This window comes from Hippopotamus amphibius, chromosome 15 (assembly GCF_030028045.1).
Source record: "Hippopotamus amphibius kiboko isolate mHipAmp2 chromosome 15, mHipAmp2.hap2, whole genome shotgun sequence".
Taxonomy (NCBI): domain Eukaryota; kingdom Metazoa; phylum Chordata; class Mammalia; order Artiodactyla; family Hippopotamidae; genus Hippopotamus; species Hippopotamus amphibius.
The window spans coordinates 12,086,467-12,114,073 of NC_080200.1; the positions used below are offsets into that span (position 1 = coordinate 12,086,467).

At 49.3% G+C, this 27,607-nt stretch overlaps 1 protein-coding gene across 3 annotated transcripts in view; it reads right to left on the minus strand.

Annotated features, from left to right (window-relative positions):
- CACNA1A (calcium voltage-gated channel subunit alpha1 A) overlaps positions 1–27,607 on the minus strand; it is a 241,325-nt gene that overhangs the window by 33,515 nt on the left and 180,203 nt on the right. For all 3 annotated transcript variants that reach the window (XM_057708526.1, XM_057708527.1, XM_057708528.1), the window contains exons 24-31: positions 27,023–27,129; positions 18,104–18,203; positions 15,665–15,825; positions 13,340–13,477; positions 11,395–11,596; positions 9,652–9,816; positions 6,845–6,955; positions 2,772–2,855 (exon numbers count right to left, since the gene is read on the minus strand). In XM_057708526.1, the coding sequence (XP_057564509.1) occupies positions 2,772–2,855; positions 6,845–6,955; positions 9,652–9,816; positions 11,395–11,596; positions 13,340–13,477; positions 15,665–15,825; positions 18,104–18,203; positions 27,023–27,129 (1,068 nt within the window). The remainder of the gene's footprint in view (positions 1–2,771; positions 2,856–6,844; positions 6,956–9,651; positions 9,817–11,394; positions 11,597–13,339; positions 13,478–15,664; positions 15,826–18,103; positions 18,204–27,022; positions 27,130–27,607) is intronic.

Here is a 27,607-nt window from a genome sequence, read left to right on the forward strand (position 1 = left end):
AGTTTAAAGAGCAGGCATGAAAAGAGACAAGACAAGAAACACAGTCATTATCCATCGCACGCAGGGCAAACCCACGTTACCCCAGCCACTTGGGGGCGGCCGCTGAGGCCCGGTGGGCCTCACACCCTCTCCCCCTCCCCCCCAAAACCCTGGGGACTTGCCCTCCCAATGGTCTGGCTCCCCTTGCCTCAGCCTGGCTGAGCTCTGGCCTCAGACCTAGTGGGCTTACCTGGGAGGCAGAAAGGGGCTGCTGAGGGCTCCTTGCCCAAGAGGGCAAACCTCCCCTCCGGCTCTAGGTTGGGAGTTTATCCTCCTAAAAGGGTCCAAGTGCCCACCCTCTATCTTTCCCACCAAATGATTATAATGCAGGGCTGAGGGGCTGCCTGACACACCGCAATCCCAAGTTCATTGACAGTAATAATAGCAACAGCCATAATAATAACCGCCATTTGTGTGAACTAATTCCTGGCAGGTGCCTGCCAAGCACTTTACGTCCACCGCTCTGACTTGTTCAAAGTTGCCATCTCTTGCTCTAGAATGTCAGTCCTCTGGGGGCAGGCATTCTTGTCTGTTTTGCTCTGTCCTCGGCACCTCTAACAATGCCTGGCATACAGCAGGTGCTTAATGTATGCTTCTATGAATGTGTGAATGAATGTGAGGCTTGCAAGGGTCTGATGAGGTTGGTTATGAAGGTTAGTCCCAAATACAGGATGAGAAGAGGTAATACAAGTTATCCAAGGTCAAAGCTCGTACAGGAGGGCTGTCTGACTACTGCACCAGTCCTGATATACCTGAGTTGGATCCCGTGTCTCATCCTCCTGCCCTCTCATATCTTGCAGCCAGGAGAACAAGCCGTTGGGGTTCAGTCCTACAGATCTCTTACTGGCAACTAGAGCTTCAATCAACTTCTACCTGCCCTACTAGGGTGGTGGGTCACCCCTTCTAACCTCCTGACCCAGAGGGACATTGGTTTAAGACTGTCTTGTCTTCAGCTGGATGGCAAGATATTTTGACTGCCAGGAGAAGCTCTAGATCTCTTAGAAACTTAGGACGGAAGATGAGATCTAAGCTCTGGCCCTCTACCAGGGGACAGTGGCGGTGGGGGGTGAGCGCCCAATGGGGATAGCCTCCGGCTGAGCATGACCTCTCTAGAGGAAAGTGTCAGGGGTGAGACAGGGGAAGTGAACTTCTGGTTCAGTGGAGCTAAAGGCAAAGAATTATTGCCAGGAGAACACTTGGATGGGGGTGTTAGGGGGTGCGTCCCTTTTCTGTGTAGCTCCGCAGTCCTACCAGGCTTCCAGGATAGAAGAGTGGGCCAATTGATCCCTTTCTGCTGGGGGCTCAGTTAGGGATGCCCCACAGGGCACCAGGGTGCCCTCAGGAGTCACCAGATCTGGCTGCATGACCTTAGGTAGGTCCCTCATTTTCCTGAGCATGGAGCATTAGTTTCCTCATCTGTGAAATGGGGCAACACCCTTTTCCTTGGGCCCCACCCCACCCAGGTCTATTCTCTGCTCTTCCTGCCTGTTCTGAGCATCACCCTGACTTTCTGGCCTTCTGGTTCCTTTCTGGCTGGGCTTGACCAATGGAAGTGGCTGTCAGGAGACAGGGGGTGAGAGGAGAGAAACGTAGGGGTGTGTCTCCCCCGACGCTCTATGCCTGCTTCGGCCCTGTCTCTGGCAGGAGCTCTGTCCTTCCATGTCCACAGCTCCCACCAGGTGGCCCCTCTCTGGCTTCAGCACCGGGGCAGGTAACAGCTCCCCTGGGTGCTTGGGTGCTGGGCCCCTTCCCCTCCCCTCCGTGAATGGTCTCTGCTTTTGGATCTCGTCAGTTGAACCCTCTGAAAGAATTCTTTTGTATGCTGAGCCCCCTGACCTGTACCATGAGCTAATCCACATAAAACGTTTGGCACAGTGCCTGGCGTGCAGTGAGGGCACCGTCCTTGTCAGCTATTATTATTGTTGTTATTATGACAAGGTTGATACCACCTCTGGCCCTTGTCAGTTATTATTATTATTGTTATTATGATGAGGTTGATACCACCTCTGGCCCTTGGCTCTGATGCTCTTTGCCCTTTTGTTCCCCTGTGAGGATTTCCCACCCTCCCTACAGCCTCCTGAGGGCCCTCAAGCCTGCGCTCGCTGGCAAATGGCCAAGGAGGGGGTCTGGGACAGGAGCTCTGGGACCTGAGTCTTCCAGACAAGGGGCGATGCGGCCTGTGGGGCCACCACAGCGAGATCCAGAGACCCCCACATCGGGAACCTCCCAGGCCTGGGGACAGAGGAAGAACACATGTCCTAGGGACCCTCCTAAGGTCCTGGGAATGGTGTGCCCCCATTAACCCAAGGGCCATGGCTCCATCCTGCCCGTTAGCCAGATGATGGTTAGTTCAAGCAGAAAGGACTTGAAGCTGGTTCCCTCTGGGCCCCCAACACTGTGGTATTTGGGGGTGGGGTGGGGCTCAGCCTTGGGATCCTTTAAGTGCCTCAGTTTTCTCAATGAGCTCATCCGCATTATTTATTCATAAGTCAGTCGCCAAGATGCAGGGAAGTTCACGCTGCAGCGCTGGCCCCACAACTGTGGCTCTGGACACCCTCGTCTCTCTGCATCACCCTCCTGAAGGGCTGCTCTTGCTCCCAGAGGCCCCACTTCTCCCTCTTTGGTCATGGTCAAATGCTGGCTGTCAGGACCCACTGCTTCTTGATGACCTCTTTCTCGCCCCTCCCAGCCCAGCCAGGAGCTGCCCAGAGAGAAGCCGGAGGGAAACTTACCCCAAACTCAGTCACGAGGATGTCGGTAATGCTGCCCAGAACAGTCACAAAGTCGAAGATGTTCCAGGCATCACGGAAATAATTCTAGAATGGGGACCCACAAGATAGAGATGCCAATGCAGGGCTCCATGGCTGGCCCCCACGTCCAGCCCAGGGGGCCCGTTAGGGGCACAGCTGCAGGCCAGTCCGAGTGCCCGCAAAAGTTACAGTCATTCAAATAGCAAAATGTTGCTGTATGGGCTGCTCAGTACCATCTGCTCTGAGTCTTCCCTCCCTGAGACCCCCCCCCCAGCCTTCCAATGGTTTGCTTGGCCCCAGAGGGGTGTCTCCAGGTGCCACTTCAGCTCTACTGAGGCGGAGAGGGCTGCCTTTCTGGGCTGTGTCCTGTTTCTCCAACAGTTCCAAGGGCTCCCTGGGACCTCGGATACTTCATAAATGACATCACTGGGATCCTCATGAAGACCCTCAGAGGGAAGGTTTATCACCCATTTTATACAAGGGGACTGGGACTCAGAGAGCAAAGGTGCTCACCTCAGGCAGCACAGAGGTGAAGAGTCAGGATTTGAACCCAGGTCTGGGCAAATCCAGAGTCTATGGACAGGACCCCGCTGGATCGGGACTGTGTTGATAGCACACTTGCTAAGATAGCTGCCTCTGGGTTCACATCCCAGCTATGCTACCATCCAGCTGTGTGGCTGTGGGTCAGTGACTTAACTCTGTGCCTCCATTTCCTAATCTGGAGAAAGGGGCCAGTAACAAGGGTATAGAGGCCTTCCGGGCACACACGAGGCTGAACTTCCTGGCTCCTTTGTGGTTAGATAAGGCTGTGTGTCTAGTTACAGCCGATGGGTTGTGAACAGAGGCAGCGTGAGTCACTTTCTGGCCAGCACAGGCCCTGCCAGAACTCTCTTAACCCTGGGCCTGATGGCCAGTAATATTCCAGTTGACAGCTGCTCCATGAACCTGGGTCTCTGAGTAACTAAAGGCAAACAGCTCCCACCCCTGCTGAGTGTCAACAAACCCTTTGTTGACTGGAGCAACTGAGATGTGGGGGTTGTTTGTTACTGCAGCTTAACTTGATCTATCCTGACTGGTAACATCCCCGGGCTGGGTTCTGGCTCAACTGGGACACACAGGTATTGCATGTTGTTGTTAAAATACTGAAATATTTCACACTGTCTGAGCCCACAATGAGTAGCACCCCTGCCTGGATCTAAGGGTCTGGCTCAAATAGCCAGCTGTTCCCTCAAGACTCAGTGGGACCCATGCTAAACACAGGCCTTCCCAGCATCCTCACAAAAGCAGAGGCTGAGTTGGGACTTGGGCCCCATTCTGAGCAGTCAGCTTCTCCCCCTGAGCATCTGACACGGTGGCAGGTCTTCTGCCTCACAGAGGACACAGGCTTTAGATCTGTGCTTCCCAGGATCAAATTCTTTTAGCATGTATAAATCAAATGTCCTCGGAGTTGGACTGCTTGGGCCTCAGGGCCCTCTTCTGGAAGGTAAAGGTATAACAACAATCTGATTATGAATGTCAGTCATTGAGTGTGGGGTTTGGTATATAATAGAAGCTCCATAGAGCGATGTTGTTTCACAATTATCTAAAAGGAATTCAGGCCCCCTGGAACTTTTTGGCATTTTAGCAGGTGCTGCTGGGGCCCTACCCATATTGCCTCATATTTTGTGTATCCTCGTTACTCTGCTCAGGGGCTTTCTCTAGCTGCATATTTGTTGGGGGAATTAACAGCTCCTCTGGGAGCAGCCCTTGACTATGGCTGATGGGTACTGGAGGATAAATACCCCAGCTCCCCCACCATGGGTGAGATGGCTGTGGTATGTGCTCTCTGCTGCCTCCCAGAGGTCCCCAGTGGAACTGCACCTCAGTTGCCCCCACTGGGAACCTGCTCAACAATACGCCCTGTTCTGGCTGCTCTCCCTTCCCTGCCCACTCCCCTTCTCCCCTACAGTCCTTCCCAGGGTCACTTCTCAGATAAATCCTTTGCATTCAAGCCTTGTCTCAGGCTCTGCTTCTGGGGGAGCACAAAGACAACTTTCTGGGTGTCTGGCTACAGGCCTCAAGCCCCTGGATTAAAGTTTCCCATCTATCATTTAAATTCCACATGGGGAACTTGGGGCTTCATCTAAAGCTGAAAGCGGAGGCTCAGCGCAGAACCCTGTGGGATTGTTGCGTGGAGGAGATGGAGTCCCAGCCCCGGTAGAATGTTCACCACCAGAACATTGACTGGGAATGAAAAAAAATTGCAAGACACCTGGGCCCACGCTCACACTCCCCTCAGCCCTGGGAGGCTGGGTGCATGGTTCTCCAATTTTGTAGATGTATACATAGGAGCAAAGAGGCTAAGTGCCTTGCTTGTGGTCACACAGCTAGAAAGGGTCTGAGGCAGGATCCGCACCCAGGTATGGGTACTCCAGAGGCTGAGTTCTTCCTGGTACATATCCTGTGACCTGTTCTGGGTCACACACCCCATAGGTGGCATCCCCAGGACTGGAACTCTGAGTTGGTGCAACTGCCCTGACAGCAGGGTGCCTCCCCCTGCCTGGCTGGTCCTCAGTGCAGGACTCAATGGCCCAGACTGTACATTGGGTTCCTCTGGGTGTCCTCATGAAAAATACAGGGGCTCCCACCTCACCAAGTGACTCAGAATCTCTTGAGGTAGGTCTGCAGCATCATTCAACTTAAAGTGCTTCTGATGGGTTGCAGCGGAGGGAGCCACTGCTTTGGAGATGAAAGGTGGGGTGATGAGCTTTATTGTAACCCTTTCTGGCATTTACTGAGTGCTTGCAACATGCCAGGCTCCCCCTCAGTCTCATTATTTGCGTTTGGGGTTTGCAAGAGCTCTTTCAAGGCAGAGGCAGAGGATGGGCCTTTCTTGCAATGGAGGAGAGAGAGGTGAGGTGACACAGTCTGGACACGATTGGAATCAAGGTCTCTCTGGTGCCAAAGCTGACATCTTTTACCACCTCGTGAAGGCGAGGTGAGAACCCAGCCTCTGTTTGCTGATACCACAGGCTGTAGGTCATTATCCTCAGAGAGGTGGGCTAAGCACACCCTCAAGTCCTTTACAGGCAGCCCTCCATATCTGCGGGTTCCACATCTGTGGATTCAACCAACCACCCATCTAATGGGTTGACTCCTCAGTTGCAAAACTTGGGGATATGGAGGGCTGACTTACCTGCAACCTCTGGGATGCAGTATGAGGATATCTGATTTTTATCACTGGCACAGATCATATTGGTAATTCTGCGGGGGTTTGCTGTCTACTTTCAAGACAGAAGGAAAAGCTAAAGTCCAGCTAGCGGTTGGTGCAAAATAAAGATGTAATTTTTTCACGTCTCATTTCATGGGCTCCCTTACCCCACCCCCCATCCACAGATCCCTTTGGGGGTCAATGGACCTCAGGTTACGACAACCTGCATTAGTGGGAGATGAAATCAAGTTAGTGGGTCATGAACTGCATTAAAAAAGTGTGGGGGACAGGGACTTCCTTGGCGGCCCAGTGGTTAAGGCTGCAGACTTCCACGCAGGGGGCTTGGGTTCGATCCCTGGGCAGGGAACTAAGATCCTGCTTGTGGTGCAGCATGGCCAATTAGAAAAAAGGGAGGGGGACATGGAATCAAGGAGATAGACAACTTCAGAGAACAGGGCATGTGCTAAGGAGAGATACAGATTCTGCGAAAATTTCATTTCAGTTTTCCGTTTGTACGTCTGCGTACCGGCCTCCATGGCAAACTATATTTCTTGCTGCAGACTGTGGCTAGTACAGTTCGAATGCTACGAATTTGGCCTGCCTGGATCTCAGTTTCCTTATGTACAAAATGAATAATTACCCCCCCCATCATATCATTTAATAATAAATATGTGCCCGGCACAAAAATTGGTGTTACTTGGTAAGTATGAGAACGCCTAAGTAGAATCTGTGCGCGTTGGAGGGATGCTTAAGTCACCACTGGGGTTGGGGGCAGAGGGGCCAGGTGGGGAGACCACCACCTAGCACCCAGTGCCCCTCCGGGCTTCCCCTTCACCCCCAGCTCTAGCCCCGAGGCTGGACTTACCAGAATCCCAAAAGCCATGACTTTGAGCAGACATTCCAGAGAGAAGAGCGAGGTGAAGACGATGTTGAACACTCTCAGGGCATTTTCATAAGCAACAGAGGCCCCGTAGAACTAGAGGAGGAAGAAGGAAGAGCAGCGGGGTCAGTGGTCACAGTGGCGAGGACCGGGGCGGGGGTGGCTTCGTGGCTGCCCTTTCCTCGGGGCAGGCAGGACTTGGACACGTGGCTTCCCCATTGATGTCCTGTGGGGCCAGCCCAGGCCCCAGGCAAGCGCTTCACCGGCTGGGCTAACCTTTCCAGATCAAAACAAAAATTCCTTTCTTGAGTCCCTTCTTAGCAGCCGAGATCCTGGGACAGCCTGGCCTGATGGGCCTCCTGATGGGATGCAGGATGTCGACAGCAACCTCTTTGCAGTCGTTTCTTTTTTTATTCTTTCCAGATCTCTCTCTCTGTTAATTCTTACCTGTACGCTCCCATGAGACCACTTGCCAGATCAAGATTTAGAACATTTCCAGCACCCCCCAAAAGTTTTCTTGCACCCCTTCCCAGTCCATAACCTGCCCCAGAGGTAACCGCTGTTCTGATTCCTTATGACTCTTGCCCAAATTAAGTAATCAGATTTGAACTGATAACCTTTAAATCTAACTACCAGGTTACAGGAAACCCGACAGATGGAGGAAACCAATGCACCCAGAGATGGACAGTTTTCATTCAACTCATCTGGTTTCCTCAAAAAGTTAACAGCGACGGGGGTGGGGGTGGGGTGCAGCGGGGAATGGTGGTGGTGGGGGAGGAGCAGAGGACAGAGATTTAAAAGACAGAAAACTGGAGACCATGTGTATTTGTTTAGCTCTTGGCTCAAAAAACGACTCACTGTTGTTTGGGGACAATTCAATATGGATCTTAGCATGTTATCACTAATCTTATCAAGCATAAGAACACGTAGGAAAATGTTCTAATTGTTTAGAAATGCATGCTGAAGAATTTAAGGATGAAATAGTGTGATGTCTATCATTTAAGATACTTGAAAAAAATGAATGAAATGTCCAGAATAGGTACAACCATGGAGACGGAACAGACAGATTAGTGATTGCCAGGGGCTGGGGGGTGGGGCGATGGGGACTGACTGGTAATGGGTGATGAAAATATTCTGGAAATAGATGGGAGTGGTGGTTGCAAACAAGGTGAATGTACTAAAATGCCACTGAATTGCACCCTTTAAAATGGTTAATTTTATGTTATGCGAATTTCACTTCAATAAAAAAAATGGGAAAAAATAGATGAAGCAAACATAGCAAAATATTCCAAATGGATAACTCTGGGTGATGGACACTGGGTGTTCATGAGAACCTGGATACTCAGGATGTGGTCCAGGGACCTGTAGCATCGGCATCACTGGGATGCTGGTTAGAAGTGCAGAGTCCCAGGCCCACTCGGAGCTGCTGAACCAGAATCTACATTTTAACAAGATGCCGAGATGATCTGTGGGCAGTTTGAGAAGGGCTGTGCTGTTCTTTCTCTCTCGTTTGTTTGAAACTGTTCATGATCCTAACAACGAAAAGATAAAAGCACTTGCCTATGGAGATGAGTTTTCAGGTGAACACAGGCACTGCTTTTTGGCCAATTTAAAAAATTAACAGCTAAAAAAAAAAAAAAAAAAAAAAAAAATTAACAGCTAAATTTACTGAGTGTTTTTAAGAATCGAGAAATGTGCTAATGTTTTCGCAGGAACTTTCTCATTCAATCCTAATCCCCACCGGAGGTGAGGAAGGTGCTATTATTATCATATCCATTTCATTGACAGGGAAACTGAGGCCCTGAGATGCCACTGGTCACTAGTGCAAGGTTACATGGTGAATTAAATGGCAGAGCTGAGCTCGAATTCAGACCTTTCGTCTCCAAAGCACAGGGTGAAAGGTTCTGACTTTTCAGCCTGAAGAGGCTCTGTGGCCCCAAGGGTCACAAGGTCCTTACTTGCCCTTTCCTCCTCATTTCATTCATCAGACATTTATCAGGGGCTTCCCTGGCGGTGCAGGGGTTAAGAATCCGCCTGCCAATGCAGGGGACATGGGTTCGATCCCTAGCCCAGGAAGATCCCACATGCTGTGGAGCAGCTAAGCCCGTGTGCCCCAACTATTGAGCCTGCACTCTAGAGCCTGCAAGCCACAACTATTGAGCCCATGTGCCACAACTACTGAAGCCCGCGAGCCTAGAGCCTGTGCTCCACAACAAGAGAAGCCACCATAATGAGAAGCCAGTGCACCGCAAAGAAGAGTAGCCTCCGGTCATCACAACTACAGAAAGCCCACTTGCAGCAACGAAGACCCAATGCAGCCAATAAATAAATAAATAAATTTATAAAAAACAAACAAACAAAAAACATTTATCAGGAGGCTCCTGTTCCCTCTGAGTCAGGCCCTCTCCGAACCCCCGAAATTCAGGCGTGATGAGTACTTGTCTGGCTCCTTAGAGCTCACAGATGCGTGGCAGACTCTTGGGCAACCAACACTGATATCGTGACATGTGAGATAACAGGATGCTTGCAAAGACCTCCTGCGGTCCTGGGAGGTCAGGGAAGGCCTCCTGGAGGAAGAGCTCTGCAAGGGCAGCTGGAAGGGCTGGCCAGGCAGAGGGGTGGGAAGCGTGTGTCAGGCGGGAGGGAACAGCAGGAGCAAGGGCTTGGTGGTGATACAGAAAGTGGTGAGCCTGAGAAACTCGTGTAGCCAGTTCTGTCTTGCTAGGGGAGGGCGGGTGTGTGGGGCAGGGGTGTGGTGGGGGTGAAGCAGTGCCGGGGGAGGAGGGGCTCACCTTCATCATGAGCACGATGGTGTTGAGGGCGATCATGGCCATGATAGTGTACTCGAAAGGCGGGGACACCACGAACTGCCACATGCGGTACTGGAAACTCTGCTTGTTCTGGGGCATGTGCCGGGTCAGGGGTTTGGCGCTGATGGCGAAGTCGATGCAGGCCCTCTGCGGGAGAGAGCCCAGTGGCATGAGGGCCCGAGGCAGGAGAGAGGTGGCTGGACACCCAGCACCCCCCATCTTACTCGACACAGCTCTCCTGCACGTCTGCCTGGATGTCTGCCTCTCTTGCACCTCCCTCCTCTCCCCCCACCCCCCCACCCCCAGCATAAACTCCCTGCCATGAATGTTTTCTTCTCCCGACAGCTACAGCTCCTTGAGAAGTTACCATCAGCCAAAACTTGTGCTGACATTCCCCCGCTATCTCATTGAATCCCCTCAGCAAACATGATCAGTAGGTACTATCAGTAGCCCCACTTTGCAGATGAGGAAAATAAAGGATCAGAGAGGCTAAGCCACTTGCCTGAGGTGGCACAGCTGCCAAGTGGGCGAACCTAGAATTTCAAGCGGAGTCTGACTTTGAAACTTAACCATTTTTTCTTTCTTTTTTTAAAAATTTTATTTAAGTATAGTTGATTTACAATGCTGTGTTAATTTCTGCTGTACAGCAAAACAATTCAGTTATACATATATATATTCTTTTTCATATTCTTTTCCATTATGGTTTATCACAGGATATTGAATATAGTTCCCTGTGCTCTACAGTAGGACCTTGTTGTTTAACCATTCTATATATAATAGTTTGCTTCTGCTAATCCCAATTCCAAACCCCCAATCCTCCCCGCCACCCCTCAGCAACTATAAGTCTGTTCTCTATGTCCGTGAGTCTGTTTCTGTTTCACAGATATGTTCATTTGTGTTGTATTTTAGATTCCACATGTAAGTGAAACATATGGTATTTGTCTTTCTCTTTCTGACTTACTTCGCTTAGTATGATAATCTCTAGGTCCATCCATGTTGTGAAGCCTAATCATACTTTCTTACAAAATCGTTTGCTTCTCCTTCTCTTTGAGGGAGGGAGACAGGGAGAAATAATGGTTATTTAGTCTTAGGGGCCAACAAACCAGAGGAAGAATGCATTCTAGGTCCTCCACCTAGCTTGGATGATTCTAGAGCCGCAAAGGGTCATGCCTATACTCTCTGGTAGAATGGATTTTCATTGGGAAATATTTACCAGCCCTCCCTGGGGGAGATTATACTTCCCTGCTCCACTGACAAAAGACATGGAAATGTGACTAGCTCTGGCTAATGAAATGTGAGAAGTGACACGTGTCACTTCTGGGCACAAGCCACAAGAGTTGGACCATGGTTTGCCGTTCTCTCTTTTTTATCTGAAGCATCTCAGAGGGGAACCAGAATAAAGATGGCATGAAGCAGAGTCACCTGGACATGCAGTCCAATCCTTTTGTGGCTATCTGGCACTGAGATGTGAGGGCTGTTTGTTACCACATCATAACCTAGTCCAAACTGACTGATACATACACAACGTTTCTCTGATGTGTTTTCCTCTGGAAACCCCATGAAGGGCTGCCCTTCATGCAGACTGGATTCTGCTTGGAGAATGCTGCTATTCCCTCCCCAGATGCCCCCAGAAGCTGGTTCCTCTGTGTGTGTGTACGTGTGCATGTGCATGTGTGTGTATTTGGTGGGGGGATGTCAGTTTTTAAGTGGAGATGCAAATGGTACCTCATTTTTCTCCAGGCTGTATTCCTCCATCATTTTGTCCCCCTGCTCCTGGAAGGTGATGATGATCAAGGCCACAAAGATATTGACAAAGAAGAAGGGGAACACCACAAAGTAGACGACGTAGAAGATGGACATCTCCATGCGGTACCCAGGGCTGGGACCCTGGTTCTCAAAGGTGGCATCCACAGAGTGTTTGAGGACCCTGTGAGGACCGGGGTGGGGAGAGGGGCAAAGTGAGACAGGGGAACGAGAATGGAGGAAAATATTAAGAGGAAACAGAAAAGAAATGAAGAGTTGTCACTGTTTTCTGACTGCAGTCACTGTGGTTACTTTATGAAGCCGGAATCTTCCCACCTCCTTTGCCTGTGGGGAGTGTTGACAACAATGTCAGTTACTTCTACTGCCCTATATTGAGGGCCTGTTATGTGCCAGAAATGATGTTTAACATTTTATTTATTTTCCCAGCAACCCTCTCAGGTAGATTATTACTGGCTCCGTTTTGCACACAAGGAAACTGAGGTTCAGCTGTACATCACCCAGTCTGATGTGGCGAAGGTGGGATTTGAAATCAGGTTTGTGGTGATGAATGGGAGTGAGAAGGTGGTCATGGAGGCAGGTGTGCATGTGTGTATGTGTGAGTGTGTGTGTATGTGTGTGTGTGTGAGATAGTATTTAATTTAAGTACAGGTAGTTGTGGGAGCCAGGGAGGGGCAATGAGGATGCACATGAGAGTGACTGTACCCATGGCTGCTCTGTACAGTTGCACAGGTCATGCACTGCTCAAGGGCTCTGCCTCTAAGGGGTACTATTCATACTGTAGACATGATAGATTTGTGTATTAATGACAACTTTTTGGCCGGTGGCCATAAAGTGCCTTTTTTGAGCAAGATCATTAAGTATATTGCAATGCTTTTCTGACAGATGGAAGTAAAGTCTGTTGAGGAAGGAGTGTCTTTAAAAATTTGCTCAAAGGTGCCTGAAGGGCTAGCACTGGCCCTGCATGTATGGGTACTGAGTGTGTGCGTGGGTGAGGAGACAGGCATGTGCAGTTTGGGGTGTTTGCTAGCAAGAGAGGGAGGTGAGGATGCTGAAGGCACACGCTGAAATCTACCAAACCCTCAACCTGCTTTCAGTTGAGACCTCTGGGAGGAGGACCAGGACTAGGGTGAGGAGAGAGGCACTTGCCATAGGCACAGATTCAGGGGGTGTCAAACCCCTCAGTAATCGAGACAGATAGCATTCTACTGTAATATTTAGTATTTCCTGTAATATTTGAAAAAATCAAAAAAGAAATGACCAAAACCCCATGATGAACAAAATATCAAAAATTTAAATTTGGGGGACTTCCCTGGCAGTCAGTGGTTAAGACTTCGTGCCTCCAGTTCAGGGGGCGTGGGTTTGATCCCTGGTTGGGGAACTAAGATCCCACATGCTGAGTGGTGCGGCCAAAAAGTAAAAAAATAAAACACAACTTAAAAAAAATTTTGTTTGGACTTGCATGAGTCAGTCTCACCTGTGTCACCCCAGCCCTAGCCCTGTCTGGGACAGATTGATCCTGTGGTCAAACCAACTTGGAAAAAGCCAGGTTCACACCCCTGGCTGGGGGTTTGCATTCCCCAGCACTAGAAGGGTTAAGAGAACGTGACCACGTGCAGCCTTTCTGCAAATTAGAAACAGTGCCCGTTCTGGGAGCACAAAGCTCGGTACACTCAGGGGTTTGGTGAGCCAAGAGACGGCTGGATTTCCGCCCCTAGAAGCCCAACCACATGTGGGGCCGCTGTTCTGGTGACATCTTGCGTCTTGCACTGTCCCTATTTCTGGAAGCCAGAAGCGAACCCCTCCTTCCCCAGACCTTTCTCAGCACTGGGCTCTCACATCCTTTCCTCTCCTGCTCCCTGGGGACCCCCGATCTCCTCCTGTGGGGCTTTCTGACGGGACCACTTACTGTGGCCAGCCTTCTCCCGTGGACACGGTGAAGAGGGTCAGTAGAGCCCACAACACGTTGTCATAGTGGAATTCATACTTCTTCCACTCTCGGTCCCGTGCCTTCACTTCGTTCTTCTCATAGAGGAGGTACTTGCCCCTGCCACAGAAAGTGGGGACCATCAGTAAACGGAGGGACACCCGTCTTTGGCCACCAGAGAGACGGGGGAGGAGGAAGAAGAGGGGCGGCCACCAGCCCACGCGGCTCCCCTCAGCCCAGGAAGCAGCGACACCCCCGTTTTTCCCTGGAGTTTGAGTGCCGCCATTCAGAGACAGATCCACCGGTGATGCCACAGCCCTGCATTTACTGGGAGAGCTGACTCAGAATCTCGCATCCTTTTCCAACTTGAACACTTCTAGACCTGAGGGTGGGAACCTTACGCTTGGGGGGCGGTTAAGAGCAGGGAGGGAGACAGGCACATTTCTGGGTTCATCAGGGCAAGGAGGACAGCCGCTGCTCCTTCTCAGGGTGGGAAACAAAGTTTAGCCCCAGACTCCTAGCCCAATGCCTGGGATCCTTCCAGTTCTAGAAAAAAGCCACCAAAATAACAACTGGCTGCCCTTCACCGCCTAGTAACTATTTATACTCATGGCAAAAGCAATATTGACTGAGCCCTTGGTTAGTGAGAGGCGCAGCACTTTCCTGGACTGAGTCCAGAACTTTCCATCATGAAGATGATCCAAAGATGGGGGGGGGGGGGAGGGGGTTTCAGGTCACAATCTATTAGTCACAATTCCAAAATCCAGAATGCTCTGAAAACCAAACTTTTTTTTTTTTTCTAGGCCAGCAGTTGGCAAATTCCAGCCTGCAGACCAAATCTGGACCCAGAGGTGGCCCACAAGCTAAGCAATGGTTGTTGACGTTTTTAAATGGTCGAAACCAAATCAGAAGAATTCATTCACGACAAATAAGCCTGATAAAAAAATTCAGATTTTACTTTCCAGAAAGTTTGATTGAAACACAGCCATGCCCATTTCTTTACCTATTGTTTGCGGCTGTTTTTCAGTTACATTAGTTGCAAAAAAGTGTATGCAAAGTCAAAGATAGTTACTATCTGGCCCTTGACAGACAAAGTCTGCCCATCTCTGATCTAATGCGTTTGGCAACAAAACCTGACCAATTGGATGTGAGGCTCTGTACTTGTTATTTATCCCATCTGGTGCAAATAGTCCCATGTTTCCCGGCAGAAGTATTGCATTTGATCACAGGACTGCCTTAACCAGCGGAAGGTGTTATGTGCTATGTGGGACATGCACTTCACAATTTTTCTAAAAATCTAAAAATATTCTGAATTTTGAAACACTTCTGCCTATAATATAAAGGTTTCATACAAGGGAACCTAGATATGTATTGATATCCCCTACTTAACAAAGGTGGAGACTCAAAAGTTAAGCAACCAGCTTATGGCTCATGCTGAAGCCACGAGGCAGTGACTCATCCGCCCAAACTGTTTTTCTTTCTATTTCCAGATCCAAGGGGGCTATAATCAGGTCACCCCCGACACCTCAACACCTCAGTTTCCAAGCCTAAGATGAAGCGGAGTAGGACCCTGTGGTCCTTCCCCCTCCATGTCCTCATCCTACCCTTTGTCTGTGGAAAAACTTTAGCCAAAGAGTAAGTTTAATCAGAGAAGTGAGAAAATGCAGAAGCAAAGGGAAACAAAGGAGACCAAATAACAGTTTAGTCATTAAGCAGACTCAAGGACCTTTAATTCCTTCTCAAGGGCTATAGAAAATATTCTGAGCCATATCCTTTGAACTGTCTCATGGATACTGAAACCCTCACCAGTGGAAGAAGTTAACTACATGATGACCAGACTGTAGTCATGATACAAGCTGCCACAATTCCAAGAACTGGCCTCAAGGAAATGGGAAAAAACCGACCCTGGAACTGAAGATTAACTGTCCTTAAATCAATCAAGATGACGCTGATCAGACCACCACATGACCAATTTCAAGATGACTGTTAGAGCTGACTGCTGTTTCTGCACGTAGCCTCCTCCCTCCATCTATAAAAGCTCTTGCTCACAGGTTGTGGGCAGGGGGAGGGGGGGCCGGGGAGTCAGCCTTTGGACAGGAACCCCCCCTGCCCTGCCCTCCCCCCCCCCCGTTGCCGGCATCCAAAATAAAGCAAATTTTCCTTTCCACCAACCTTGCCTCTTTATTGGCTTTTGAGTGGGGAGCAGCCAGACACCGCTTTCGGTTACAAAGAGACTGGTGCATCTGGCCGCCCCCCTGCCCCCAACTGGCAGCCCTGGTGGCGATGCTTAGGAGAGTCAAGACTCACCGGCAATCTTTCTCAAACTCCTTGGACTCATCGGTGCAGTGGAAGAACTTGCCCTTGAAGAGCTGCACGGCCACCACGGCAAAGATGAACATGAAGAGCATGTAGACGATGAGGATGTTGAAGACATTCTTGAGTGAGTTAACCACGCAGTCAAACACAGCCTGGTGGGTGGGGCGGGAGAGGCAGCATGAGGGGCTGGGAGCCTGTCCTGCCTCTACCTCCAGCAGCCCGTGATACCAAAGTATTGTCATTATTCCCATTTTACAGACAAGGACATGTGTCAAGTTACTTGGTTAAAGCCTCACAGTTCTGAGAAGTAAGTGTTGGGGCTGGACCCAATTCTGAGTTTTTATGCATCAAAAGCCCCCACTTTTAACCCCTGGGAGATGGGGCCACCTCTTCAAGCTTCTCCAAGGTAAGCTCATGGCTCTGCAGGGCAAGAGGAAAGGTCCTTGGTTGTCAGGTCATTTCCTGTTCATTCTGTGTCCCCTCCTCACGTCACTCCCTCTCCCCATCATCTGGAGTTGTGCGGTACCCTCCCTTTTGCCCACTGATCACTTGGGGGTGCTCTGGATTTGCGAGGGGACGTCACATGCCCTGGAGATTCTGCTCTGGCTAAGGTGGAATCCTTCCATTATGAGAAGGCAGGGGTCCGAACCTGGACTTTCCCCAACCCCGTTCTGCTATTAATCACAGTGTGTCTTAACTACAAGTAGGCATAAAGGATCCCGAACCTATTGAAGTCACATGTTAGCTCTGCTGGCTTTCCCTGGGGGAGCAGGGAGAGTGCATTGCTTTCACAGAGATTTCAAAAGGGGCTGTGACCCAGAAACTAGGGAAGAGCCACTGAACCAGCTACTGCTGGATTCCATGTATGTCAATGCAAGCAAGCTTTCGCGTCCAGAGGGAAGCCACATTTCCTCTTTGAATATTCATCCACAAAAAGGGGCATTCGAATCATTACTTCCCAAATCATGGGGGAGGGGCACACCACCTGTGATATCAGACATACTTTCCGAGTCACATGGTAGCAAAGTTATTCTCTTTCTAATTCTCTGGATCCTTTTGAGTGAAGGAGAAAGTCTTCCTTAGTTGTTACTGTGTTAACACCTAACATTTATACTTTTCCTTTTTATGCTTAGGTTTTCTGTTTGTTTGTTTGTTTGTTTTTGGCCATGCCAGCATGCAGGATCTTAATTCCCTGACCAGGAACTGAACCCATGCTCCCCGCATTGGGAGCACGGAGTCTTAACCACGGGACTGCCAGGAAAGTCCTTACACTTTTCCTTTTTAACCAAGAAAGAGCAAGCATCCGTGATCAAAGTCTTTGTCAGGCAACCATTTGGGGCTAGATTTTAATAACAGTTATTTTTTTTTTTGAACAGATATTTAGTTTTCCCTTCTATTAACAGTGGGTTCTGGTTTCCCAACTTAAGAAACTTGACAAGCATTTCCTTTTAAAAATAAATCCACTTAAGTAAAAAACTAAAGTGACTTGACTTAAAGAAACATATTAAAAAAGAGATAATACAGGTGATCTTCAGGTGCATCATCAACTGAAAAGGGGTGTTTGGAATGACTTGTTTGGAATCATTTCCTTCCTTTTTTTTTTTTGAAATGACAAGCTTTTGGGAAATGCTGGTTCATGATATTTTTTCAAGTTTCATTTATTTATTGTAATTTTTTAAACTGAAGTATAGTTGCTTTACACTGTTGTGTTAGTTTTTGCTGTACAGCAAAATGAATCAGCCAAACGTACATATATCCCCTCTTTTTTTGGATTTCCTTCCCATTGAGGTCACCACAGAGCACCAAGTAGAGTTCCCTGTGCTATACAGTAGATTCTCATTAGTTATCTATTTTATACATAGTGATGTATATACGTCAGTCCCAATCTCCCAATTCATCCCACCCCCCCTTTTCCCCTTGGTATCCATACATTTGTTTTCTACGTCTGGGTCTCTATTTCTGCTTTGCAAATAAGTTCATTTCTACTATTTTTCTAGATTCCACATATATGAATTAATATACGACATTTTTGATTTACTTCACTCTGTTGATTCATGCTATTTTGGAACAGGAGATATTGGACCTAGAATGGGAAGGTGAAAAGTTAAAGGTTATGTGGGACCAGAAACCTAGTTTCCTGCTTCCCAGATCAGGGTCATGCCCTGTTTTACCCATGTGATGCCTTCACAGGAATTAAGAAAAGGGATCTCAACTTTGCAAAAGACATTTTATCTAATGGAAAATTACTATACAGATTTTGTTTCATTTACTTTACTGCCATCTACTGGAGAGTCGTAGTAATAAGTATATCCATATATAATGGCTGTGATGTTAGCAGCATCCCTTTCAAAGCAGTGTCCTTGAGCAGTGTGCAACCTGCTCAACTGTACATAGCAACCCTGATAGATCTCCCATATACCCCAATCTCACCTTGAGCTTTGGCAACCGCTTGATGGTTTTAAGAGGTCGTAGCACCCGGAGGACTCGGAGGGATTTAATTGTGTTGATGTCCTTTCCTTTGCTATTGCCACTGTGGAGAGATGTTAGGATGGGGAGAAGGGAAGAGAGGGAGCCAAGGTCAGGCTGGGTGGTGGGTGGCCCACAGCCCCATGTTACCCCACCTTCCCAGGCTTAGGAATCTGGGATGAGCCTGGCATAGCCTTGCCCTTCCTGGAGAAGAGCAGTCAGCTTCCCTGCTACATCTGAGTTCAAGAGTTAGTGAGCAGATGGCCTTCTGTGGTTCTGGTCTTGGCGTTTGTTGAGGGCCCTCCACCACCTGGCTGGGCCTGAGCAGCTGCACGGGGTGGCCCTCAGATCCAGCACAAGGGAGTTGGCTACTCCCTGTGTGCTCTTTGGAGGTGGTCTTAGCGAGCTTTTAGAAAATAGGACCCCCCCTCCTCCACGTCCAACAGGATCCAGGAAGTGCTTAAAGAGGCCTTTAAACCAGAACTCCCTTCCCCCACTCCCTGCCCCCATATTCCCTGAACCCACAGAAGCAGAAGGAACCAGAATATCAGATGCTGATATTAAATCACTGCCTCATTCTTTCAGAGTCTCCTAGTTCGTCTTTGTCCGATTGCTGCATAGAGATCCAGCCCAGGGTCTACCGGGCCTGAGTCTTAGCATTGCAGACGCCATGACACCCTTAGCCAACCATGATTCTGGCCCCGCCTTGCCCAACAGGAGGGCATTGTGTGTGGCCATCAAAGACTTGTGAGCGATGGAACTCACCACCCACCCAGCTGCCCAAGCCAGAAACCCAAGAGTCATGTTCAGCTTCCTGTCCTCCATCCTCATCCCCAACGGGTCAGCCTCCTACACATGGTCAGCATCATAGGTCAGACCCCCATTATCCACCTCCCGGCTTTCCCCCTCCTCCCTGTCTCTCTCTTCTTCCACCTTTTCTACACATAGTGGCCAAAACCAATGACCATGTCACTCTCCTGCTCTGACTCCTTCTGGAGCATCTGAATCCCTAGAAGTGCAAACTCTTAGCTTGACATTCAGAATCTAGTCCAACTTACCTCTCCCTTTGCATTCCCACCCATCACGACACACCCCCAAACCCCAGCCACACTCGTTTGCTTCTGTTCCTGCTGCTAGAAATGCCCTTCCTCCAATTCTCCATTTGCCAGATTATGCAGCCCTCAAAGCCCAAGGTAAATGTCCCTTCATCTGACAGCCTCTACTGACTGCCTCTGGGTTCTGAAAGAACCCAGTACTGTTTCAGAATCACCTTTGTTTCTGTCATTGGCTTCTGGCTTTTAGACAGAGAACTCCTCAAAGGCAAAACTGTGATTTATTCTTCCATGTGTTCATTTTCCCTTTAATTTTGGTTCTTGTCTCCGCCCCAGCATGTGCCTGGTGTGTAGTTTCAGGACACATGTGAATGGATCCTGTTCTTCGGGGGCCAGTTAGCAAACATCTCCCTACAGTTACCTCCTGGGTCATGAGGAGAGCTGTCCCAGAGACATCCACCTGCGTATCCAGGTGCAAAAACATCCTTCATGACATTTGCTTTTTAAGGGTTCCTTTCTCTCATCTTTCAGAGAAAAAAGAGAACTGGACTTTAACCTGCCAGGCACACCATGCTGCAGGATTCAGCAGTCTGAACATGGTTTTCTCTTTTCTAAACCAAAATCATTATTATCTCAAGGCTGTGCCCCAAAAGTATGAGACACACATCAGGAGAGTCATTGAGATACTTTCAGGCAGGTCACAAACACAATTAAGTAATGGGATCACGCAGGCAAACAGCTATGTTTTCTTCAAGGTATCTTTCTGGTCTTCTGCTTTGGTTAGAGAGGAAGTCTCTGGTATGTGTTCATAGGTCTTTAATGCCTCCTTCACACTCACTAATTTCCCTTTTAACAAAGAAGGGACCCAGCTTGAATGCAACAACTTGCAATGCACCTGTTTCATTCGTGTTGGATTCACTTTTGTGGTTGCCATTCTATCTGAAGTTAACAATACTGGTTGTGAGGGGATGACAAAAAGTCTTCTAGCAAAACTACAATGAAGTTTAGACTATGTGTTGGTGGAAAAAACGTCAAGCAAGTGGACATCTAGGTTGCATGTGGAACTGGCTAAAATCTTGATGTGCCAAACTGCTGACATTTGGGAACATACCTCCTGGGGCACATTGACTCATCTAAAAAGGACTCCATGGCCATTGTTGGGGGGGGGGGCGGTGTCTCTCCCAGGAGGCACTCCTCCCTTGGGAGAGGCTGAGAACAATCCTGTTTGTTGAGACACCGAGGAAAGTGTTCCTGGCAGTTTGGCTCCTGAGCATGCAGGAATGGCTTGATCAAGGTGTTCTCACAGAAAACAACCAGATTTTTGAATCACTTTGCTGAGACTGTAGATGCTCCTGGAGAGGCGGGTTACTTACTTCTTTTAAAGCCCAAGCCCTGGTTGTTTGGAATGTCCATCCTTCTCCCACCTGGGAAGCTGGACATTCACTCTGCTGATACCCACCCGTCTGGCTTATCTGCCTTCTTGAAATCAGACCATGGGGAGACCACCGCCCCCAAGCCCTTTATGTTCTCTTTCAAGAACTGGGCTAAATGGTGGGTCATGGTGAGAGGCAGTGGCCAAGACCCCTCCAGGCTCCTGCTCCTGGGGAGCAGACTGAGGGAACTCTGGTCACTGCAAGCGACAGGACAGTGGCAATGACACAAGGCTACAGAAGCAGGCCCAGAACCAATGCGGCTGCATCAGGGCACAGAGAACGAGACAGAACGAGAGAGAGGGAGAGAGAGAGAGGCACTTTACCGTGTACTGCTCCTGGTGAGGTGGCGTCGGAGGGAGAGACAGATCATAAGCGGCCTCAGAAGAAAGAACACAGAACACACACATACACACACGCACACCTGAGCACTCCCCTGCCCCACCTGGGGAACCAGGAGGGGCCGCTGCCTCAGGCTCGTGGCTCTGGACGGTGCCCATCCTTCCACCTGGAAGACCCCCGTTTCGTCCCCTGCCCTTGGAAGGCCCCCAGCACTGCGCAACAGCACCAAGAAAGCCAAATTTCCAAGTAGCAGGACAGCCAGAAAGTTATCAACTACCAAAGGTGAATTCGCCACTGAAGGTCACTGCCAAGAGCTGGAGAAAAACCTCTTTTCTCCAGAGGCTCTAGGACTGGAGGGTTTTAGGATGTCTTTGTTTTTGTTTTTTTGGCCGCGCCTCACGGCATGTGGGATCTTAGTTCCCCAACCAGGGATCGAACCTGCGTCCCCTGAATCGGAAGCGCAGAGTCTTAACCACTGGACCACCGGGGAAGTCCTTTAGAATGTCTTGAAGGGGGTGAACTTTGGAGCTGGGGAGACCTGGGTTTGACTGCCAGCACAGCCCTTAATTACTATCCTCAACTGTAAAACAGACCTTTCGGGTTCTGATGCTTGATACACAGTAGCTATGGCCTTGGCTTTACCCCTTAAGTTATGAAGGAGAAGGGATGAAATTAAGGAACAACTTTCAAGAGTCTTCTGGGAAAATGTGGGCCTGGGGAAAGCGCTCTGCAACTGGCAGTGGCCCCTTGCACAACTCATCTTTGGAGTCAAGGCTCAGTCTCATTACGACCCTCAAACGACGACTGGAGATCAAGGTGTGGGAAACTCAACCACCATTAGAACAGTGGAAGCCCTACTGCCAAGCAGATACTCTACAGAATTTCCCACCTGCCACCTCCTTTTGAAGTTAGTGACATTTCTAAAAAGATAATGATTTAAATGCTTACAAATATTCTCACTGGATTTTTCTTCCCCCCACTACCTTTCACTTTATCTCAGTGTCTTTCAAAGCGCGACATATTTAGGAATTATTGCATAGATAGAATTGTATAGATTCTCCTCTTTTGGATTACGGAGGAGTCTTTCAATGACAGTGATTTCTGCTCAACCTGATGGATAACCCTAGATGTAATACGCGAGTCTTCCGAGTGTCTCTGCGTCTGCCTGTGGGAAGGTGGTACCATTATACCCATTTTCCAGGTGAGGAAGCTGAGGCTCAGAGAGGGAAAGTGACTTGTTCAAGGTCACACAGCTGGGAAGTGGCAGGCTGAGATTCAAACCCAGGTTTGTGTATCTTTTATGCTAATCTTTCCATTTCATTACACACATGCAAAATAATGCCTTCAGGGTTGGGGCTGTTTTGAGGATGGGGATTAAAAAAACAGCAGTCCAGGGGCTCCTTCTTTGGCTTCCTCGCAGTTGGGCTCCTGAGCACGCAGGAGTGGCTTGATCAAGGTGCTCTGCCGGCTGTGCCGGCCTGCCTTGAGGGAGGAGTGGCAGCGCCAGATGGACACTTGGCAGTGAGGGCAGGATCACGATTTGCCAGCTGCTGAGAAATGTCAGTTGGCCACCCCGATGCATGGGCACAGAGCGGGATGTCATGTGTGGTGACTCATGAAATGGTGTGTTAACGGTGGTTGCATGGACACGGCACACAGTCAGTAGATGGAGCAGGACACACACACACAGATATTTGGGGGAGGTGCAGGAGGGGTGGAAACCGTCAGGAGAGCTTCGACACATCCCTTGGAGGACCACAGGGATTGTTTTCCCATATCCGAGACGGGGTCACAAACACAGCACTGCAGAATCCTTGCCTCCACCCCAACAGGCCAGAACAGCAAGATTCCTTTCGACAAAGAAGGGAATAGTCTCATGCCCCCTTCCCCTGGATTTCCAGGTCCTGCTGTGGCCTCGAGGAACCCAGGCTGGCTGGGCTGTCAAGTCTCGTTCTGTTGACTTGTGAAAGCTTTCACGTTCAGGGCTGGGAGATGGGTAACCTTAGTGATCATGCTACACTCACTTCCCTCCACAATCTCTCTGGGTCTCAGTTTCCTTGTGTAGAAAAAGGGAATAATAAGACAACTTCCTGCATGGGGTGGCTGTAAAGATTAAGTAAATGGAGGCTGTTACTATCATTATTACCCAGTCAAGTGTCTCGAATTTATGGGGAAACTGAGGCACAGAGAGGTTCAGGGACTTGCACATCTAGAGGGGAACTGGATAGACTTGAAGGAACCTTTTTCTAAAACAATCAGGTTCATTTAACACGTAGTGGGGTTCTCAGCCTTGTCTATGAGGAGACAGGCACACAGGGAGTTAAAAGAATATAAAGAAAAGAAGCAAAGGACCCTGGGATTGAGCACTAAAGCGGAGACTCTCTGAGCATCCCCTACTCCTGCCACTGTGACATCCATCTGGTAACAAGGAAAGACAATAAACACAGTCCTTGTAGGGTGAGAGACCTTCTCAGGTAACAGAGGCCAGAAACCTGAAGCCAGAAGGAGGATTCTGAAACTTTTCTGGGGAGAAAAGTAGCAGCTTGAGGGGACCCCTTCTCTGGCTTTCTGGCAGATTGGCCTAAGGCATGCAGGATGAGCTTGATCAAGGTGCTCACCAGCTGTGCCTGGCCTGTGGACCTGTCCTGGAGGAGGAGTGGCAGTGCCAGATGGATTCTTGGCAGTGAAGTGGAGAGGCTATGACAGGAGTGGGGTTTCAGGGTCTACATCTTTCATTCCTATGACCATCACATAAAGGTTCTCAGCTCTCCTAAAACCCAAAGAGAGTCTCTAATACTTGTTGGGATCTCACTGGCAATATTTAACACACCCCAGTTCCTGCAAAATCTACGAGCTCACCGAGACTCATAGGGATGACCGTAAATCCCTGTCCAGACCCTTTCCTTGTACAGGAATTTAAAAAATATTTTGAAATAGGGATTTTAAAGGGCATGAACTGGCTGGCTTTATGCCTGTAGCAACTTCATAAAACCAGTTTCAAAGGCTGACTCTACAAATATGTTGCCAAATTTCTGTGAGCTGTAGGCTCATTCTGAATGCCCTTGTATAACTTCATATTTAAAATGAAAACTCAAAAATTAAAAAACAAAATCAGCTCCCTGTGGCAGAGTCTTCTGCAAACACAAAAAATCATTTTGCTGATTGATTTTGGGTGGAAAAATAATTTTGTTTTTGCAGATTAGGTTTGCTTAAAGTTGAGCCTAATTGTAGCTCCAGGGAAACTATGGCCCATCATGGCAAAAGCTTTACGGTTGAAAGGCTTGTTCCCAGGTCTTTTGAAGGCCACCCCTTTCCCAAACTGTGAGGCCAAATGAGGGATGGACGTGGAACAGGGCAATAGTGGGGGGCCCCCTCTTCAACACTGAAGCTTGTTGGCTTCCACAGAGGTCTGGAAGGAAAGTGCCAAGGATGATCTGATGGGCAGCAGACACTACCTCTTATCGTACCACACCCAGTGGTGGCCACAGAGGGCAAAACTCACCACCCAGGACACAGCTGGCAAAGGGGGCGTGCTGTGTGTGGAGATATGGATGTGATCTCTTCCTAAGCTCTGGGGGACTTGGGGGCTGCTGGACAGATGTCATCCTGGAGGGTTGGAAGAAGTGTGGGAGAGGTGCCTGCCTGCCCTTGCCTTCCCTGGTCATGAAGACCACCCCAGGTCAGAACACAGTGGGGACTGGGTCGTTGATGCCAGAGCAAATGGCAAACTGTCTGTTTCTCCAGGCCACATGGCCCAGCGTAGGCAGAAGGTCAAGGCAAAGGAGAGGATGGAAAGGAGAGAGAAAGAAAGAGTCAGGAGGAGAGGGAGAGGGAATAGGAGAGGGGAAGGGGGAGGGGAGGAGGGAGAAGATGGGGAGGTGGATGTGGGGTGGGGAGAGAGAGAGAGCGAGAGAGAGAGCAGGAGAGGGAGTCAGAGAGAGAGAAGGAGAGAGAAAAGGGAAAAGAGAAAGAAGCAGAAAGACAGAAACAGGAGCAAGGGAGGGAAGGGGATTTGAGATGGATTCACTGCAGGCTGAGGGCAGTCACATGTTTTGGCTTTTCAGAATTGAAACTTTCTCAGGACCTAGCATGGTGCCTAACTGACACCTTGTAGGAGTTGCTCAAATAACTGATGGATGGAGGGAGAAGCATATTTCATTACATGCTCATATACACAGTGTACTACTTTTTAAAATCGTTTATGGGGGAAGAAATTTGTGCTAATTTGATAAGAAACAAATTGCATCTTGTTTGTATTTTACACATCTCCTAATTCCATTGAGGTAGGTTTTTTTCTTTTCATTTTTATTAGTCAGCATTCTGTGAAATTTCTGTGTTAAATCCTGTGTTGACTTACCTATTGAGGTTCAGTGTTTCTCACTGATTTGTAATTGCTTTTTATATATGAAGGCCATGGGTGCCTTGTCTTATTTGTGACAATCTTTCTCCTCTAATATGCTGAGCACTTTGATTATTATTATCATTAAACCTATGGGACATCTTAGTGAAAATGTAGTCAAACTTCTTGAATTTTTAAAATGATCTCTTCCATTGTTCTAATGATCAAATACTCAATTACTTAAAAAAGTGGGAGATCCAATAAAGATCTAAAGAAAAAAAGTGGGAGAGAGAGAAGGAGAAGTGGAGGAGGGAGAGAGGAAGAAAGAGAGAGAAAAGGAGAGGGGGTGAAAAGAGAGCAGACATAGAAAGAGGAAGAGAAAGTAGAAGACAAAGAGAAAGGGGATGAGGAGTCTGGCCAGAGTTAGAAATACCTTCAGCCTCCTGACCTTCATGGTACATCTCCACCAGCTCAGAGGCATCCAGAAACTCTGGGGATTTCTTGATCTTCCGACACAGTTTGACCTCATTGTGTTCCCAGGGAAGGATCCGAGAATGGCCCACTTTGGCCCTTAAATTGGAAATGGGCCACCACACTGGCCTCCTGACAAACCAAGTCCTCATTGTTTGGTCAGGTGGGCCATTCAAGGGCTCTTCCAGGTTTGCTGAGAATGGAGCCCAGGAGGCAGAGACAAAGAGGAAGCCCTCGATTTCTCATTACGTAGGTGAGGTGGGTCCGAATCCCTTTCAGATTTTCCCTTCTGGGAATGATCCACCGTGATGGGCACAGACAGGGTCCCTAAGAAGATTTGTTTCTGGATTAGGGGCCGATTAGGTTTTTCCATTCTGCCCCAAGCATCTACAACTTGAGGAATGTACTGCTAAGTTTGCTACCAAGGCCCTAAGAGCTAATGGCTACTCAGCCCTTGGATGCCATCTTGGAATCACCACCCAGAACTTGGGCACCATCTTGGAATGGCTACTAAGCTTTTGGGTGCCATCTTGGAATGACCACTGAGTCATCAGGTGCCATCTTAAAATGGCTGCTCAGAATTCAGGCGCCATCTTGGGATGGCTGCCCAGAATTTGGACACCATCTTGGAATGGCTACTAAGCCTTCAGCTGCCACCTTGACATGGCTGCCCGGAATTTGGGCACCATCTTGGAATGACTTCTCAGCCCTTGGGTGCTATTTTGGAATGGCTGCCCACAGCTTGGGTGCCATCTTGGAGCTGCATGATGAGGCACGACCTTTCAGAGTGTCCTAGGACTGCCAGGAGACGTTCAAGACACACAAGGGGGTCATCAGGTCTATAACTACAGGGCCTTTAGGCACAGGGTGGGGGGTCCAAATTCTCATGCACATTCATTTCCTGATTGTCTTTTTAGGGGCTCCCCAAAGAGACAGTGGCTTGGGCGGAGCTTGTAGAGCAGAAGGAAGATGAGATGTCCCGGTGGGGCTAATCTACAGAAAGCAGCACAGCGAGGGGTCGGTGGCGTGGCTGAGTGAGGAGGTAGAAGGTGGGGGCCCTTCTCCTTCTTCCTCCGTGGTGGGCATCATGCAAAAGCCAATCGAAGCTCTTCCTGGTGGCATGCGGATGCCTCCCGCCGCCCCAGAGCCCACGCTCCCCATCTCTACACCCCGAGAACACGTCCCCTGATCCAAAGGGCTGGGGGTGGAGGGACGAAGAGGCAAGTGGGGTCCTCGAGAGGACACTTACGTGAAGGCAAAGGCCACCAGGGCCCCACTGACCACTATGAAGTCGAGAATGTTCCAGAGGTCACGGAAGTAGGCACCCTGGTGCAGGACGAGCCCCAGGTCGATCATCTACGGGGGGAGAAGAGATAGCACTCTGATCCCTTATCCCCACCCTGGGGAGTAGCATCCACCCTTTAGCCTCAGGGGGAGGGGCCACAGAGAGGCATGGTGGCTAATGGGACCACCTCATCTTGAAGAGCTGAGATAGCTGCCAGAGGACCTGGGAGAGAAGTGAGGAGCCCCTGCCCAAGGCACCTTCCCACCCTGTGAAAGGTCGTTCTGACTTGCGGGTTCTTAGGTCAAAACCTCGGGGTCCCCCTGGGCACCCCACCCCACATCAGATCCAGTAGCAAACCTCATTGGTTCTGCCTTCCAAATCTTCCAGGAATCTGCCCACTTTTCACCACCTTCTCTGCCACCACACTGCGCTGGTCCCCATCATCTCCTGCCTGGACCAGTACAACTGCCTGCTCCCAGTTCTCTTGGGTCCCTCCCACCCTGCTCCCTCTCTCAAGTCTGTCCTCCCACAGAAGCTAGAGGGTGCCTG